We start from the raw sequence: 18,325 nt of genomic DNA on the forward strand, positions 1-18,325 counted from the left end.
TGTTTTATTACAAATACCTGTGATGTACCTGTGAAGTACATGGTCCTTATTAATGTGAGTGGATGTTGTTTAGCGTTCCTGGGTCTGAGTTGGAGGCATCGCGGATGATCTTGGTGAACAAACCTCAGGGTAAAAGCCCAGGACCAGGGTTAGCCCCGTGTTCCAGGAGCTGAAGATGATCTGCAGGCCCTGGGCTGTCCAAGCCCCCCGCAACACACCATGTTTCAGTTCTTCACTGGGATTGAGAAGAAGGTCAGTCAGATCACTCCTCCCTCTTTATTAAGCTGCCTGCAGGTTGAACAAAGGTCTGACTCTAAATCCTTCATCTCTTTAGAGTTCAACCAAAACTAAAGATAAAGGTCATTATGATTCAGAATGACTCGTTAGGACTCAACAAACATTATATTTATAAAAATACTGAAAAACTAAAGATCCTATAAACCAGGGATTCTCAACTTTGGGGTTGCAAGACACTGGGAGGACGTCTCCAACGCCTTCAAGAAACTAAGCATATTTTTTCTCAACAATTTGAGACCATTTTTGCTATTTTTTCATTTTGCTACAACTCCCCCAAACATCACCATATTTTTAACCTATTTCATCACTTTTCTTGCCATATTTTTGCTCCTTTTAATGTGTTTTTGCTACATTTCTCCCATTTCTGACATTTCTACTCACATTTAAATGACTTTTCTGCACAATTTTTACACTTTCCAGACTAATGTTCATCACTTCTAACCCATTTCTATCACTTTTACCCCTAATGTCACATATGTTGACCTATTATTGTCACTTTTAACCTCTTTTCACTAGATTTCATCATTATTTTTTACCAACTTAAACACATTTATCATTTGTCATGCCGATTATTTGCAGTTTTAAACTAATTGTTCCCATATGACACTTTTGAACCCCACTTCTTCTGCCTGTTTCTGGCCACTTCTCAGCTATGGTGGGGGTCCCTGGGGGCTGAACAGGTTGAGAACCACTGCTATCAACGGTTGATTCTCTTTGTGCAGCTTTAGTTTGTTTGTGTTGCAGCTGAAAGAAGCCATGAACCGTGTGTGCCACCAGAACATGTTGGAGAACCTCTGATGAAGAAGAGCCTGGGACCTGTTCACCTGGTGAGGCTGGAGAATGGATACAGACATCAGTGTATGTCTGTTACTGACCTCAGTCTGTGTTTGCTTACTGACACTGACTTGTGTCTGTTCTTCTTCAGGAACAAATAGAAGCCTTGAACCAGGCTCTGGTGAATGAGTACGAAGTGGAGAAGGAAGATGTTGTTGAAAGTCTCGATGTGACCGTCCAGTCCTTTGGTTGGTCTGACAGAGCCAAGGTACTGACAGGACTACACACAGGATACACACAGGACTACACACAGGGACTACACACAGGACTACACACAGGACTACACACAGGACTACACACAGGACCTACACACAGGACTACTGACAGGACTACTGACAGGACTACACACATTCCAGGTTCATTCAAGTGGTGATGGAAACCATGTGTAGTCTATGTAAACTTTATGTACCGGTAACTTCTGGATAATATAAGTAATTTGTTATGGTTATGGGTATAGTTATAGTTATGGGTATAGGTATGGTTATGGTTATGGGTATAGTTATGGTTATAGGTATAGTTATGGGTGTAGGTATAGTTATGGGTATGGTTATGGGTATAGGTATATTTATGGGTATAGGTATGGTTATTTGTGTAGGTATAGTTATTTTAATGGTTATGGTTATGGTTATGGGATCAGGTATGGTTATGGGTTATAGTTATGGTTATATGTATCGGTATAGTTATGGGTGTAGGTATTAGGTATAGTTATGGGGGTAGGTATAGGTATAGTTATGGTTTATAGGTATATTTATGGCGTATAGTTATGTTATTTGTGTAGGTATTAGTTATTTAATGGTTTGGTTTGGTTATGGGTTAGGTAGGTTTATGGTTATGGTTATATGTATGGGTTTCGGATAGGTATGGTTATGGTTATGGGTATAGGTGTATTTATGGTTATGGTTATGGGTATAGGTATATTTATGGGTATAGGTATAGTTATGGGTATGATTATGGGTATAGGTGTGGTTATGGGTATAGTTGTGGTTATGGGTATAGGTAAAGTTATGGTTATGGGTATAGGTATATTTATGGGTATAGGTATGGTTATGGTTATGGTTATGGGTATGGGTATAGGTGTATTTATGGTTATGGGTATATTTATGGGTATAGGTATAGTTATGGTTATGGGTATAGGTATATTTATGGGTATAGGTATAGGTATAGGTGTGGTTATGGGTATAGTTATAGTTATGGGTATGGTTATGGGTATAGGTATAGTTATGGGTATGATTATGGTATGGTTATGGGTATAGGTGTGGTTATAGTTGTGGTTATGGGTATAGGTAAAGTTATGTTATGGGTATAGGTATAGGTATGGTTATGGGTATAGGTATAGGTATGGTTATGGGTATAGGTGTATTTATGGTTATGGGTATATTTATGGGTATAGGTATAGTTATGGGTATATTTATGGGTATGGGTATAGTTATGGGTATATTTATAGGTATAGTTATGGGTATGGTTATGGGTATAGTTATGGGTATGGTTATGGGTATAGGTGTATTTATGGTTATGGCTATAGGTATATTTATGGGTATGGTTATGGGTATAGGTATAGTTATGGGTATATTTATGGGTGTGGTTATGGGTATAGGTATGGTTATGGGTATAGGTGTATTTATGGTTATGGGTATAGGTATATTTATGGGTATAGGTATAGTTATGGGTATATTTATGGGTGTGGTTATGGGTATAGGTATAGTTATGGGTATGGTTATGGGTATAGGTGTAGTTATGGGTATAGGTATAGTTATGGTTATGGGTATAGGTGTGGTTATAGTTGTGGTTATGGTTATGGGTATAGGTAAAGTTATGTTATGGGTATAGGTATATTTATGGTTATGGGTATAGGTATAGGTATAGGTATGGTTATGGTTATGGTTATGGGTATAGTTATGGTTATGGGTATAGGTGTATTTATGGTTATGGGTATAGTTATGGGTATATTTATGGGTATGGTTATGGGTATAGTTATGGGTATGGTTATGGGTATAGGTGTATTTATGGTTATGGGTATAGGTATATTTATGGGTATGGTTATGGGTATAGGTATAGTTATGGGTATGGTTATGGGTATGGTTATGGGTATAGGTATATTTATGGGTATAGTTATGGGTATATTTATGGGTATAGGTATATTTATGGGTGTGGTTATGGGTATAGGTATAGTTATGGGTATGGTTATGGGTATAGGTGTATTTATGGTTATGGGTATAGGTATAGTTATGGGTATATTTATGGGTATAGGTATATTTATGGGTGTGGTTATGGGTATAGGTATAGTTATGGGTATGGTTATGGGTATAGGTGTATTTATGGTTATGGTTATGGGTATAGGTATAGGTGTGGTAATGGGTATGGGTATAGGTATAGTTATGGGTATGATTATGGGTATGGGTATAGGTATAGTTATGGTTATGGGTATAGGTGTGGTTATGGGTATAGTTGTGGTTATGGGTATAGGTAAAGTTATGGTTATGGGTATAGGTATATTTATGGGTATAGGTATGGTTATGGGTATGGTTATGGGTATAGGTGTATTTCTGGTTATGGGTATATTTATGGGTATAGGTATAGTTATGGGTATGGTTATGGGTATATTTATGGGTATAGGTATAGGTATAGGTGTGGTTATGGGTATAGTTATAGTTATGGGTATGGTTATGGGTATAGGTATAGTTATGGGTATGATTATGGTATGGTTATGGGTATAGGTATAGTTATGGGTATATTTATGGGTGTCGTTATGGGTATAGGTATAGTTATGGGTATGGTTATGGGTATAGGTATGGGTATAGGTATAGTTATGGGTATATTTATGGGTATAGGTATATTTATGGGTGTGTGGTTCTGGGTATAGGTATAGTTATGGGTCTGGTTTGGGTATAGGTGTTATTTATGGTTATGGGATAGGTATAGTTATGGGTATGTTTACTGGGTATAGGTATATTTATGGGTGTGGTTATGGGTATAGGTATAGTTATGGGTATGGTTATGGGTATAGGTGTATTTATGGTTATGGTTATGGGTATAGGTATAGGTGTGGTAATGGGTATGGGTATAGGTATAGTTATGGTTATGGGTATAGTTGTGGTTATGGGTATAGGTAAAGTTATGGTTATGGGTATAGGTATATTTATGGGTATAGGTATATTTATGGGTATAGGTATGGTTATGGGTATGGTTATGGGTATAGGTGTATTTCTGGTTATGGGTATATTTATGGGTATAGGTATAGTTATGGTTATGGGTATAGGTATATTTATGGGTATAGGTATAGGTATAGGTGTGGTTATGGGTATAGTTATAGTTATGGGTATGGTTATGGGTATAGGTATAGTTATGGGTATGATTATGGTATGGTTATGGGTATAGGTGTGGTTATAGTTGTGGTTATGGTTATGGGTATAGGTAAAGTTATGTTATGGGTATAGGTATATTTATGTTATGGGTATAGGTATAGGTATAGGTATGGTTATGGGTATAGGTGTATTTATGGTTATGGGTATATTTATGGGTATAGGTATAGTTATGGGTATATTTATGGGTATGGGTATAGTTATGGGTATATTTATAGGTATAGTTATGGGTATGGTTATGGGTATAGTTATGGGTATGGTTATGGGTATAGTTATGGGTATATTTATAGGTATAGTTATGGGTATGGTTATGGGTATAGTTATGGGTATGGTTATGGGTATAGATGTATTTATGGTTATGGCTATAGGTATATTTATGGGTATGGTTATGGGTATAGGTATAGTTATGGGTATATTTATGGGTGTGGTTATGGGTATAGGTATGGTTATGGGTATAGTTATGGTTATGGGTATAGGTATATTTATGGGTATATTTATGGGTATAGGTATATTTATGGGTGTGGTTATGGGTATAGGTATAGTTATGGGTATGGTTATGGGTATAGGTGTAGTTATGGGTATAGGTATAGTTATGGTTATGGGTATAGGTGTGGTTATAGTTGTGGTTATGGTTATGGGTATAGGTAAAGTTATGTTATGGGTATAGGTATATTTATGGTTATGGGTATAGGTATAGGTATGGTTATGGTTATGGGTATAGTTATGGTTATGGGTATAGGTATAGGTATGGTTATGGTTATGGGTATAGTTATGGTAATGGGTATAGGTGTATTTATGGTTATGGGTATAGTTATGGGTATATTTATGGGTATGGTTATGGGTATAGGTATATTTATGGGTATAGTTATGGGTATGGTTATAGGTATAGTTATGGGTATGGTTATGGGTATAGGTGTATTTATGGTTATGGGTATAGGTATATTTATGGTATGGTTATGGGTATAGGTATAGTTATGGGTATATTTATGGGTGTCGTTATGGGTATAGGTATAGTTATGGGTATGGTTATGGTTATGGGTATAGGTATATTTATGGGTATAGGTATAGTTATGGGTATATTTATGGGTATAGGTATATTTATGGGTGTGGTTATGGGTATAGGTATAGTTATGGGTATATTTATGGGTATAGGTATAGTTATGGGTATGGTTATGGGTATAGGTGTATTTATGGTTATGGGTATAGGTATAGTTATGGGTATATTTATGGGTATAGGTATATTTATGGGTGTGGTTATGGGTATAGGTATAGTTATGGGTATGGTTATGGGTATAGGTATAGTTATGGGTATATTTATGGGTGTGGTTATGGGTATAGGTATAGTTATGGGTATGGTTATGGTTTGTTCCTTTTGATGCAGATTTAATAACTTTTCAGCAACATTCAAGCAACACAAAATAGTGAGGATGTGACGTCATGACATCGGGCATTAAAAATAGAAATATACTTTCCTTTGCATTCAAAGAACTTTACTATTACTGTTTTATAAATACTATAATATAGTAACTGTAATATAAAAATGATTTTATATTTATGAGTGTTTGACTTTCTTCAATAAAAGTAATGTGTTAATTACGTGATGATGATGTCATCCTGTTGCTGTGGTTGCAGACTCACTCTGAGAAGTTAGCTAAAGTTTATCAGCCGCTACGATCAGCTCTCACCACCAGGAGCACAATCTGTGTTTCTCACCTTCTCGCTGCTCGACTGGACTTCTCTAAGATCCTACGCACCAGCAGCGGTCGCATCAGAGAGAAAACGGCCTGCGCCATTAATAAGGTAAGATGTGATATTACCTTTTGGTGTGCGTGCGTCATTGTTAGTGTGTGTGTACGTGTGTGTCATTGTTAGTGTGTGTGTGTGTGTGTGTGTGTGTGTGTGTGTGTGTGTGTGTGTGTGTGTGTGTGTGTGTGTGTGTGTGTGTGTGTGTGTGCGTCATTGTTAGTGTGTGTGTGTGTCATTGTTAGTGTGTGTGCGTCATTGTTCGTGTACGTGTGTGTCATTGTTAGTGTGTGTGTCATTGTTAGTGTGTGTGTCATTGTTAGTGTGTGTGCGCGTCATTGTTAGTGTGTGTGTGTGTGTGTGCGTCATTGTTAGTGTGTGTGTGTGCGTGCGTCATTGTTAGTGTGTGTGTGTGTGTGTGCGTCATTGTTAGTGTGTGTGTCATTGTTAGTGTGTGTGTGTGCGTCATTGTTAGTGTGTGTGTGTGTGTGTGTGCGCGTCATTGTTAGTGTGTGTGTACGTGTGTACGTGTGTCATTGTTCGTGTGTGTGTACGTGTGTCATTGTTAGTGTGTGTGTACGTGTGTCATTGTTAGTGTGTGTGTACGTGTGTCATTGTTAGTGTGTGTGTACGTGTGTCATTGTTAGTGTGTGTTTGTGTGTGTGTCATTGTTAGTGTGTGTGTGTGCGCGTCATTGTTAGTGTGTGTGTGTGTGTCATTGTTAGTGTACGTTTGCGTCATTGTTAGTGTGTGTGTACGTGTGTCATTGTTAGTGTGTGTGTTTGTCATTGTTAGTGTGTGTGTGTGTGCGCGTCATTGTTAGTGTGTGTGCGCGTCATTGTTAGTGTACGTTTGCGTCATTGTTAGTGTGTGTGTGTGTCATTGTTAGTGTGTGTGTACGTGTGTCATTGTTAGTGTACGTGTGTCATTGTTAGTGTGTGTGTCATTGTTAGTGTGTGTGTGTGCGCGTCATTGTTAGTGTGTGTGTACGTGTGTCATTGTTAGTGTACGTTTGCGTCATTGTTAGTGTGTGTGTACGTGTGTCATTGTTAGTGTGTGTGTGTACGTGTGTCATTGTTAGTGTTTTTGTGTACGTGTGTCATTGTTAGTGTGTATGTATGTGTGTCATTGTTAGTGTGTGTGTACGTGTGTCATTGTTAGTGTGTGTGCGTGTGTCATTGTTAGTGTGTGTGTGTGCGCGCGTCATTGTTAGTGTGTGTGTGTGTGTCATTGTTAGTGTACGTTTGCGTCATTGTTTGTGTGTGTGTACGTTTGCGTCATTGTTAGTGTGTGTGTGTGTGTCATTGTTAGTGTGTGTGTGCACGTCATTGTTAGTGTGTGTACGTGTGTCATTGTTAGTGTACGTTTGCGTCATTGTTAGTGTGTGTGTGCGTGTGTCATTGTTAGTGTGTGTGTGTGTCATTGTTAGTGTGTGTGTACGTGTGTCATTGTTAGTGTGTGTGTACGTGTGTCATTGTTAGTGTGTGTGTGTGTCATTGTTAGTGTGTGTGTGTGCGTGTCATTGTTAGTTTGTGTGTGCGCGTCATTGTTAGTGTGCGTTTGCGTCATTGTTAGTGTGTGTGTACGTGTGTCATTGTTAGTGTTTTTGTGTACGTGCGTCATTGTTAGTGTGCGTTTGTGCGTCACTGTTAGTGTACATGTGTTTGTCATTGTTAGTGTGTGTGTCATTGTTAGTTTGTGTGTGTGTGTGTGTGTCATTGTTAGTGTGTGTGTGTGCGCGTCATTGTTAGTGTGTGTGTGCGCGCGTCATTGTTAGTGTGTGTATACGTGTGTCATTGTTAGTGTACGTTTGCGTCATTGTTAGTGTGTGTGTACGTGTGTCATTGTTAGTGTGTGTGTGTACGTGTGTCATTGTTAGTGTTTTTGTGTACGTGCGTCATTGTTAGTGTGCGTGTGTGCGTCACTGTTAGTGTACATGTGTGTGTCATTGTTAGTGTGCGTGTACGTGTGTGTGCGTGTCATTGTTAGTGTACGTGTGTGCGTGTCATTGTTAGTGTACGTGTGTGCATGTCATTGTTAGTGTGTGTGTCATTGTTAGTGTGTGTGTACGTGTGTGTACGTGTGTCATTGTTAGTGTGTGTATATGTGTCATTGTTAGTGTGCGTGCATCATTGCTAGTGTGTGTGCGCGTCATTGTTAGTGTGTGTGTACGTGTGTGTACGTGTGTCATTGTTAGTGTGTGTATATGTGTCATTGTTAGTGTGCGTGCATCATTGCTAGTGTGTGTGCGCGTCATTGTTAGTGTGTGTGTACGTGTGTGTACGTGTGTCATTGTTAGTGTGTGTATATGTGTCATTGTTAGTGTGCGTGCATCATTGCTAGTGTGTGTGCGCGTCATTTTTAGTGTGTGCGCGTCATTGTTAGTGTGTGTGCGTGTCATTGTTAGTGTACGTGTGTGTGTGTCATTGTTAGTGTATGTGTCATTGTTAGTGTGTGTGTGTGTGCGTCATTGTTAGTGTGTGTGCGTCATTGTTAGTGTGTGTGCGTCATTGTTAGTGTGTGTGCGTCATTGTTCGTGTACGTGTGTGTCATTGTTAGTGTGTGTGTACGTGTGTGTCATTGTTAGTGTGTGTGTCATTGTTAGTGTGTGTGTGTGTGCGTCATTGTTAGTGTGTGTGTCATTGTTAGTGTGTGTGTGTGCGTCATTGTTAGTGTGTGTGTGTGTGTGTGTGTGTGTGTGCGTCATTGTTCGTGTGTGTGTACGTGTGTCATTGTTAGTGTGTGTTTGTGTGTGTGTCATTGTTAGTGTGTGTGTGTGCGCGTAATTTATAGTGTGTGTGTGTGTCATTGTTAGTGTACGTTTGCGTCATTGTTAGTGTGTGTGTACGTGTGTCAATGTTAGTGTGTGTGTTTGTCATTGTTAGTGTGTGTGTGTGTGCGCGTCATTGTTAGTGTGTGTGCGCGTCATTGTTAGTGTACGTTTGCGTCATTGTTAGTGTGTGTGTGTGTCATTGTTAGTGTGTGTGTACGTGTGTCATTGTTAGTGTACGTGTGTCATTGTTAGTGTGTGTGTCATTGTTAGTGTGTGTGTGTGCGCGTCATTGTTAATGTGTGTGTACGTGTGTCATTGTTAGTGTACGTTTGCGTCATTGTTAGTGTGTGTGTACGTGTGTCATTGTTAGTGTGTGTGTGTACGTGTGTCATTGTTAGTGTTTTTGTGTACGTGTGTCATTGTTAGTGTGTATGTACGTGTGTCATTGTTAGTGTGTGTGTACGTGTGTCATTGTTAGTGTGTGTGTGTGTGTGTCATTGTTAGTGTGTGTGTGTGCACGTCATTGTTAGTGTGTGTACGTGTGTCATTGTTAGTGTACGTTTGCGTCATTGTTAGTGTGTGTGTGCGTGTGTCATTGTTAGTGTGTGTGTGTGTCATTGTTAGTGTGTGTGTACGTGTGTCATTGTTAGTGTGTGTACGTGTGTCATTGTTAGTGTGTGTGTGTGTCATTGTTAGTGTGTGTGTGTGTGTGCGCGTCATTGTTAGTTTGTGTGTGCGCGTCATTGTTAGTGTGCGTTTGCGTCATTGTTAGTGTGTGTGTACGTGTGTCATTGTTAGTGTTTTTGTGTACGTGCGTCATTGTTAGTGTGCGTGTGTGCGTCACTGTTAGTGTACATGTGTGTGTCATTGTTAGTGTGCGTGTACGTGTGTGTCATTGTTGGTGTGCGTGTGTGTGCGTCATTGTTCGTGTGCGTGTGTGTGCGTCATTGTTAGTGTGTGTGCACGTTAGTGTACGTGTGTGTGTCATTGTTAGTGTGTACGTGTGTGTCATTGTTAGTGTGTTTGTGTGTCATTTTTGGTGTGTGCGTCATTGTTAGTGTATGTGTGTGTGCGTGTCATTGTTAGTGTAAGTGTGTGTGTGTGTCATTGTTAGTGTGTGTGTACGTGTGTGTGTACGTGTGTGTGTGTACGTTTGTCATTGTTAGTGTGTGTGTATGTGTGTCATTGTTAGTGTGCGTGCATCATTGCTAGTGTGTGTGCGCGTCATTGTTAGTGTGTGCGCGTCATTGTTAGTGTGTGTGCGCGTCATTGTTAGTGTGTGTGCGCGTCATTGTTATTGTGTGTGCGTGTCATTGTTAGTGTACATGTGTGTGTGTGTCATTGTTAGTGTGTGTCATTGTTAGTGTGTGTGTGTGTGTGTGTGTGTGTGTCATTGTTAGTGTGCATGTGTGTGTGTCATTGTTAGTGTGTGTGTACGTGTGTCATTGTTAGTGTGTGTGTCAATGTTAGTGTGTTTGTGTGTGTGTGTGTCATTGTTCGTGTGTGCGCGTCATTGTTAGTGTACGTGTGTGTACGTGTGTGTCTTTGTGTGTCATTGTTAGTGTGTGTGCGTCATTGTTCGTGTACGTGTGTGTCATTGTTAGTGTGTGTGTCATTGTTAGTGTGTGTGTGTGTGTGCGTCATTGTTAGTGTGTGTGTGTGCGTCATTGTTAGTGTGTGTGTGTGTGTGTGCGTCATTGTTAGTGTGTGTGTGTGTGCGTCATTGTTAATATGTGTGTGTGTGTGTGCGTCATTGTTAGTGTGTGTGTACGTGTGTCATTGTTCGTGTGTGTGTACGTGTGTCATTGTTCGTGTGTGTGTACGTGTGTCATTGTTCGTGTGTGTGTACGTGTGTCATTGTTAGTGTGTGTGTACGTGTGTCATTGTTAGTGTGTGTGTACGTGTGTCATTGTTAGTGTGTGTGTACGTGTGTCATTGTTAGTGTGTGTGTGTGTGTGTGTGTGTGTGTGTGTGTGTCATTGTTAGTGTGTGTGTGTGTGTGTGTGTGTGTGTGTGTCATTGTTAGTGTGTGTGTGTGCGCGTCATTGTTAGTGTGTGTGTATGTGTGTCATTGTTAGTGTACGTTTGCGTCATTGTTTGTGTGTGTGTACGTGTGTCATTGTTAGTGTGTGTGTGCGTGTGTCATTGTTAGTGTGTGTGTGCGTGTGTCATTGTTAGTGTGTGTGTACGTGTGTCATTGTTAGTGTGTGTGTGTGTCATTGTTAGTGTGTGTGTGTGCGCGTCATTGTTAGTTTGTGTGTGCGCGTCATTGTTAGTGTGCGTTTGCGTCATTGTTAGTGTGTGTGTACGTGTGTCATTGTTAGTGTTTTTGTGTACGTGCGTCATTGTTAGTGTGCGTGTGTGCGTCACTGTTAGTGTACATGTGTGTGTCATTGTTAGTGTGTGTGTCATTGTTAGTTTGTGTGTGTGTGTGTGTGTCATTGTTAGTGTGTGTGTGTGCGCGTCATTGTTAGTGTGTGTGTGCGCGCGTCATTGTTAGTGTGTGTGTACGTGTGTCATTGTTAGTGTACGTTTGCGTCATTGTTAGTGTGTGTGTACGTGTGTCATTGTTAGTGTGTGTGTGTACGTGTGTCATTGTTAGTGTTTTTGTGTACGTGCGTCATTGTTAGTGTGCGTGTGTGCGTCACTGTTAGTGTACATGTGTGTGTCATTGTTAGTGTGCGTGTACGTGTGTGTGCGTGTCATTGTTAGTGTACGTGTGTGCGTGTCATTGTTAGTGTACGTGTGTGCGTGTCATTGTTAGTGTGTGTGTCATTGTTAGTGTGTGTGTACGTGTGTCATTGTTAGTGTGTGTATATGTGTCATTGTTAGTGTGCGTGCATCATTGCTAGTGTGTGTGCGCGTCATTTTTAGTGTGTGCGCGTCATTGTTAGTGTGTGTGCGTGTCATTGTTAGTGTACATGTGTGTGTGTGTCATTGTTAGTGTATGTGTCATTGTTAGTGTGTGTGTGTGTGCGTCATTGTTAGTGTGTGTGCGTCATTGTTAGTGTGTGTGCGTCATTGTTAGTGTGTGTGCGTCATTGTTCGTGTACGTGTGTGTCATTGTTAGTGTGTGTGTACGTGTGTGTCATTGTTAGTGTGTGTGTCATTGTTAGTGTGTGTGTGTGTGCGTCATTGTTAGTGTGTGTGTCATTGTTAGTGTGTGTGTGTGCGTCATTGTTAGTGTGTGTGTGTGTGTGTGTGTGTGTGCGTCATTGTTCGTGTGTGTGTACGTGTGTCATTGTTAGTGTGTTTGTGTGTGTGTCATTGTTAGTGTGTGTGTGTGCGCGTCATTGATAGTGTGTGTGTGTGTCATTGTTAGTGTACGTTTGCGTCATTGTTAGTGTGTGTGTACGTGTGTCATTGTTAGTGTGTGTGTTTGTCATTGTTAGTGTGTGTGTGTGTGCGCGTCATTGTTAGTGTGTGTGCGCGTCATTGTTAGTGTACGTTTGCGTCATTGTTAGTGTGTGTGTGTGTCATTGTTAGTGTGTGTGTACGTGTGTCATTGTTAGTGTACGTGTGTCATTGTTAGTGTGTGTGTCATTGTAAGTGTGTGTGTGTGCGCGTCATTGTTAGTGTGTGTGTACGTGTGTCATTGTTAGTGTACGTTTGCGTCATTGTTAGTGTGTGTGTACGTGTGTCATTGTTAGTGTGTGTGTGTACGTGTGTCATTGTTAGTGTTTTTGTGTACGTGTGTCATTGTTAGTGTGTATGTACGTGTGTCATTGTTAGCGTGTGTGTACGTGTGTCATTGTTAGTGTGTATGTGTGTGTCATTGTTAGTGTGTGTGTGTGCACGTCATTGTTAGTGTGTGTACGTGTGTCATTGTTAGTGTACGTTTGCGTCATTGTTAGTGTGTGTGTGCGTGTGTCATTGTTAGTGTGTGTGTGTGTCATTGTTAGTGTGTGTGTACGTGTGTCATTGTTAGTGTGTGTACGTGTGTCATTGTTAGTGTGTGTGTGTGTGTGTCATTGTTAGTGTGTGTGTGTGTGTGTGTGCGCGTCATTGTTAGTTTGTGTGTGCGCGTCATTGTTAGTGTGCGTTTGCGTCATTGTTAGTGTGTGTGTACGTGTGTCATTGTTAGTGTTTTTGTGTACGTGCGTCATTGTTAGTGTGCGTGTGTGCGTCACTGTTAGTGTACATGTGTGTGTCATTGTTAGTGTGCGTGTACGTGTGTGTCATTGTTGGTGTGCGTGTGTGTGCGTCATTGTTCGTGTGCGTGTGTGTGCGTCATTGTTAGTGTGTGTGCACGTTAGTGTACTTGTGTGTGTCATTGTTAGTGTGTACGTGTGTGTCATTGTTAGTGTGTTTGTGTGTCATTTTTGGTGTGTGCGTCATTGTTAGTGTATGTGTGTGTGCGTGTCATTGTTACTGTACGTGTGTGTGTGTGTCATTGTTAGTGTGTGTGTACGTGTGTGTGTACGTGTGTGTGTGTACGTTTGTCATTGTTAGTGTGTGTGTATGTGTGTCATTGTTAGTGTGCGCGCGTCATTGTTAGTGTGTGCGCGTCATTGTTAGTGTGTGTGCGCGTCATTGTTAGTGTGTGTGCGTGTCATTGTTAGTGTACATATGTGTGTGTGTCATTGTTAGTGTGTGTCATTGTTAGTGTGTGTGTGTGTGTGTGTGTGTGTCATTGTTAGTGTGCATGTGTGTGTGTCATTGTTAGTGTGTGTGTACGTGTGTCATTGTTAGTGTGTGTGTCAATGTTAGTGTGTTTGTGTGTGTGTGTGTGTCATTGTTCGTGTGTGCGCGTCATTGTTAGTGTACGTGTGTGTACGTGTGTGTCTTTGTGTGTCATTGTTAGTGTGTGTGCGTCATTGTTCGTGTACGTGTGTGTCATTGTTAGTGTGTGTGTCATTGTTAGTGTGTGTGTGTGTGTGTGTGCGTCATTGTTAGTGTGTGTGTGTGCGTCATTGTTAGTGTGTGTGTGTGCGTCATTGTTAGTGTGTGTGTGTGTGTGTGCGTCATTGTTAGTGTGTGTGTGTGTGTGTGTGCGTCATTGTTAGTGTGTGTGTGTGTGTGTGTGCGTCATTGTTAGTGTGTGTGTACGTGTGTCATTGTTCGTGTGTGTGTACGTGTGTCATTGTTCGTGTGTGTGTACGTGTGTCATTGTTCGTGTGTGTGTACGTGTGTCATTGTTCGTGTGTGTGTACGTGTGTCATTGTTAGTGTGTGTGTACGTGTGTCATTGTTAGTGTGTGTGTACGTGTGTCATTGTTAGTGTGTGTGTGTGTGTGTGTGTGTGTGTGTGTGTGTGTGTGTGTGTGTGTGTGTGTGTGTGCGCGTCATTGTTAGTGTGTGTGTGTGCGCGTCATTGTTAGTGTGTGTGTATGTGTGTCATTGTTAGTGTACGTTTGCGTCATTGTTTGTGTGTGTGTACGTGTGTCATTGTTAGTGTGTGTGTACGTGTGTCATTGTTAGTGTGTGTGTGTGCGCGTCATTGTTAGTGTGTGTGCGCGTCATTGTTAGTGTGTGTGCGTGTGTCATTGTTAGTGTGTGCGTGTGTCATTGTTAGTGTGTGCGTGTGTCATTGTTAGTGTGTGTGTGTCATTGTTAGTGTGTGTGTGTGTCATTGTTAGTGTGTGTGTGTGCGCGTCATTGTTAGTGTGTGTGTACGTCATTGTTAGTGTACGTTTGCGTCATTGTTAGTGTGTGTGTGTACGTGTGTCATTGTTAGTGTTTTTGTGTACGTGTGTCATTGTTAGTGTGTGTGCGTGTGCGTCATTGTTAGTGTGTGCGTGTGCGTCATTGTTAGTGTTTGTGTGTCATTGTTTGTGTGTCATTGTTAGTGTGTTTGTGCGTGTGTCATTGTTAGTGTGTTTGTGCGTGTGTCATTGTTAGTATGTGTGCGTCAGTCATTGTTAGTGTGTTTGTGCGTGTGTCATTGTTAGTGTGTTTGTGCGTGTGTCATTGTTAGTGTGTGTGTACGTGTGTCATTGTTAGTGTGTGTACGTCAGTCATTGTTAGTGTGTGTACGTGTGTCATTGTTAGTGTGTGTGTACGTGTGTCATTGTTGGTGTGTGTGCGTGTGTCATTGTTGGTGTGTGTGTGTGTATCATTGTTAGTGTGTGTGTGTATCATTGTTAGTGTGTGTGTGTGTGTGTGTGCGCGCGCGTCATTGTTAGTGTGTGTGTGTGTGTGCGCGCGCGTCATTGTTAGTGTGTGTGTGTGCGCGCGTCATTGTTAGTGTGCGTGCGTCATTGTTAGTGTGTTCGCGCGTCATTGTTAGTGTGTGCGTGCGTCATTGTTAGTGTGTGTGCGCGTCACTGTTAGTGTGTGTATGTGTCATTGGTTGTGTGTGTGTGTGTGTGTCATTGTTAGTGTGTGTGTGTGTGTGTGTCATTGTTAGTGTGTGTGTGTGTGTCATTGTTTGTGTGCGTGTGTGCACGTGTGTGTGCGTGTGTGTGTGTGTGTGTCATTGTTAGTGTGTGTGTGTGCGTGTGTCATTGCTAGTGTGTGTGTGTGTACGTGATAGATGATAAATGAGGGCTAGTGTCTTCACCCTGAACCAGAAGGTTTACTGATGATGATGATGATGACGGACGTTCCTTGGTTCTTCTGCAGGTTCTGATGGGCAGGGTGCCGGACAGGGGAGGGAGACCATGTGAGATCGAGCCCCCTCCCCCAGAGATGCCTTCCTGGCAGAAACGCCAGGACGCCCCCCAGGGTGGGACGCACTACGGAGGAGGGCGGGCCGGCTACGATCACCACTCCCAGGGGGGGCGAGGGGGCTATGAGAGAGGAGGGGGAGGATACGGAGACAGAGGAGGCAGAGGAGCGGGGGGGCGAGGGGGGAGGGGCCAGGGAAACTGGGCCGACGGAGGAGGAAGGGGGGGTTACACCCAGGGTCACTATCAAGACCAGCATCAGGGGAGAGGGGGAGGAGCCTATCAGGACTCTGGCTTCCACAGAGGGGGAGGAGGAGGAGGTGGTTACCAAGACAGCCATGGTGGAGGTCGACGAGGAAGAGGAGGAAGAGGAGGGGGAGGTTGGGGAGGGCGAGGGGGGCAGGGTTTGAACCAAGGTGGACAGTTTGAGCAGTTTTTTCAGCAAGGGGGGCAACACTTCAACCAGGCCGGCTTCAACCAGGGCAGACATTACACCAGCTGAGGAGGGGGCGGGGCTAGTTACTGATCACTGATTGTTTGGGTTAAAACATATTCGGTTATTTGGTCTTTTTGTTTTGTTTCAGTTTCACGAGAATGTGGGAGGAGCTTCTTTTTATTTTTAAGTTTGATGAAAAGTTAAAATATGTGCTCAAACAGCTGCAGAATTGAAACCTACTTTCTCAGGTTCCAAACATCGCGTCAGTCAGCACTGGAACCAAGAGAAACAGCTTTATTTTGGTGTTATTTAAATAAACTTTTGTTTGCATTAATGCGTAAATCAGCAATAAATGCAGAAATAAAAATGTTTCTTTTCATTCAAAGGGCTGAAAACAATCTACATTTTTGCATATTTCTGTTGGTTTAGTAATTACTTGTTGAATATATTTGGCTGAGAATGATCCATGGCTCCAGTGTTTCAGTCATTAGTCCATGGACATTTATCTAAAAAACTACTTTAGCTCCTCCCATTAAGGACTTTATTCTCTCATACGTGTAAGTCCAAAAAAACACACAGTGGTGCTGTTTCTGGCTGTATGCTATTCTCCTCCTGTACTTAAGTCAGTCACTGCACGCCTTCATCACAGTTACACACTGTGGGTGGAGCCTCCCTGAAATGTGGGCGTTCCATTCAAATCTAGCTTTACGCACATTCTCCGGTGTGTGTAAATCCTTTTCATCTTACGTTCTTCTAACCCTGGAATAAGTGCAGCGCCCCCATAAGGTGAAACATTATATTGCACTAGAAATATGAACTAAGTTACATTTGAAGCCACACAGACTTTTGCGTCGTGCAGCAGCAGCTGTGATCACTCAGCTGCTGCTGCGTGATTAATTAAAACTGTGACAGACACAGACTTCTGTCCACGTTGGTCACAGTGATTCAACTATTTTATGTCCAACGTAAAGTCACAGTTTGATCCACTACAAAGTGAAACATGCTGTCATATGCAGATGAGGATGGAACATAAACTGTTCCCACACATATTTTAATGAGGCTCAGGTCACTTTAAACTATTTATATTTAAAACTGTGTATTATAGAAGTTAATAGTTCTGTTTCACTGTAAACATCCCTCTGTATTAAAGGTGCAGTCTGCAACTCCTATAAAAATGACTTTTTGTCATATTTGCTAAAGCTGTCCCTAGGTAATGACAGCTTTATATCAAGCTAGTAGTTTGTGTGAACAAAACAGCTCGTTAGCTCCTCTGAGGGAGGGACTTTGGAAAGTTTGGAGGAAGGGCAAGAGAGCAGGGGGAGGGGTCTGAGGGTTGCAAATTTCACTTTTAAAGCAGGATGCTCTGCAGGTGTGTTATTTCCTCATATCTCCATCATCTAACGCTTTACAGCGATGATGATGATGATGATAGAGAGAGATTTTAACTGTGACTTGGACAGAATGCGGCCGATCCTCAGTTACACTGCAATAATCTGATCAATGATCTGATCAAATCAACCTGTTACATTGTTTATCAATGAAGGCGTTTCAAATTAAAAGTGAACTTTATCATTTTCACAGATTTCAATGACATTTACAAGCGTTGGTAAAACTCCATGTTCCATGATTTCTAGACAGCCCAAAAAAAAAATGACATCACCGCCTCCTTTCCTTCAGCCCCGCCTTCATTCACAGACTACACAGTTTTGCTATACTTACGCGTGGTGGGCGTGTCAGGAACCTGGACAGGAGAGAAGTGCGTAACTGCAGGCGCGCAAAAAAGCGTGTGAGTCCAGACGGGAGAATAGAGCCCTATAACAGGGGTCCCCAATCCTGGTCCTCATGGGCCCCTATCCAGCATGTTTTAGATGTTTTCCTCTTCCAACACACCTGATTCAAACGATGACATCATCAAGCTCTGCAGAATCCTGATGACCATCCTGGTCATTTCAATCAGGTGTGTTGGAAGAGGAAACATATAAAACATGATGGATAGGGGCCATTGGGGACCCCTGCCCTATATCAATAAATGAACCTTTAAATCAGTGGTTTACAACCATTTTTGGGTCGTGACCCCATTTTTATATCAAAAATTTAGGGTGACCCCAAAGACATTTTTTCTAGACTTTTTGTATAAGTCATTTTTTAAATTGTATATGAGTCAATGATGTGATTCTGTCCAACTGCATTACTTTTAGTTTAAAAAGGTTGAAATGAATAAAGATTCCAAATGTGCAGTAACGTAATATATATGCGTTCACTTAGATTTATTCTTT

The 18,325-nt window shown here is 41.5% G+C and overlaps 1 protein-coding gene across 1 annotated transcript in view; it reads left to right on the forward strand.

Moving 5' to 3' along the window:
• The window catches only part of fam98a (family with sequence similarity 98 member A), a 26,911-nt gene extending 10,477 nt beyond the window's left edge, over positions 1–16,434 (forward strand). The window contains exons 7-8 of the mRNA XM_028469268.1: positions 6,123–6,290; positions 15,570–16,434. Of these exons, the coding sequence (XP_028325069.1) occupies positions 6,123–6,290; positions 15,570–16,115 (714 nt within the window). The 3' untranslated portion in view covers positions 16,116–16,434. The remainder of the gene's footprint in view (positions 1–6,122; positions 6,291–15,569) is intronic.
• Positions 16,435–18,325: the final 1,891 nt, after the last annotated feature.

Source organism: Gouania willdenowi, chromosome 15 (genome assembly GCF_900634775.1).
Source record: "Gouania willdenowi chromosome 15, fGouWil2.1, whole genome shotgun sequence".
NCBI classification, from domain to species: Eukaryota; Metazoa; Chordata; class Actinopteri; order Blenniiformes; family Gobiesocidae; genus Gouania; species Gouania willdenowi.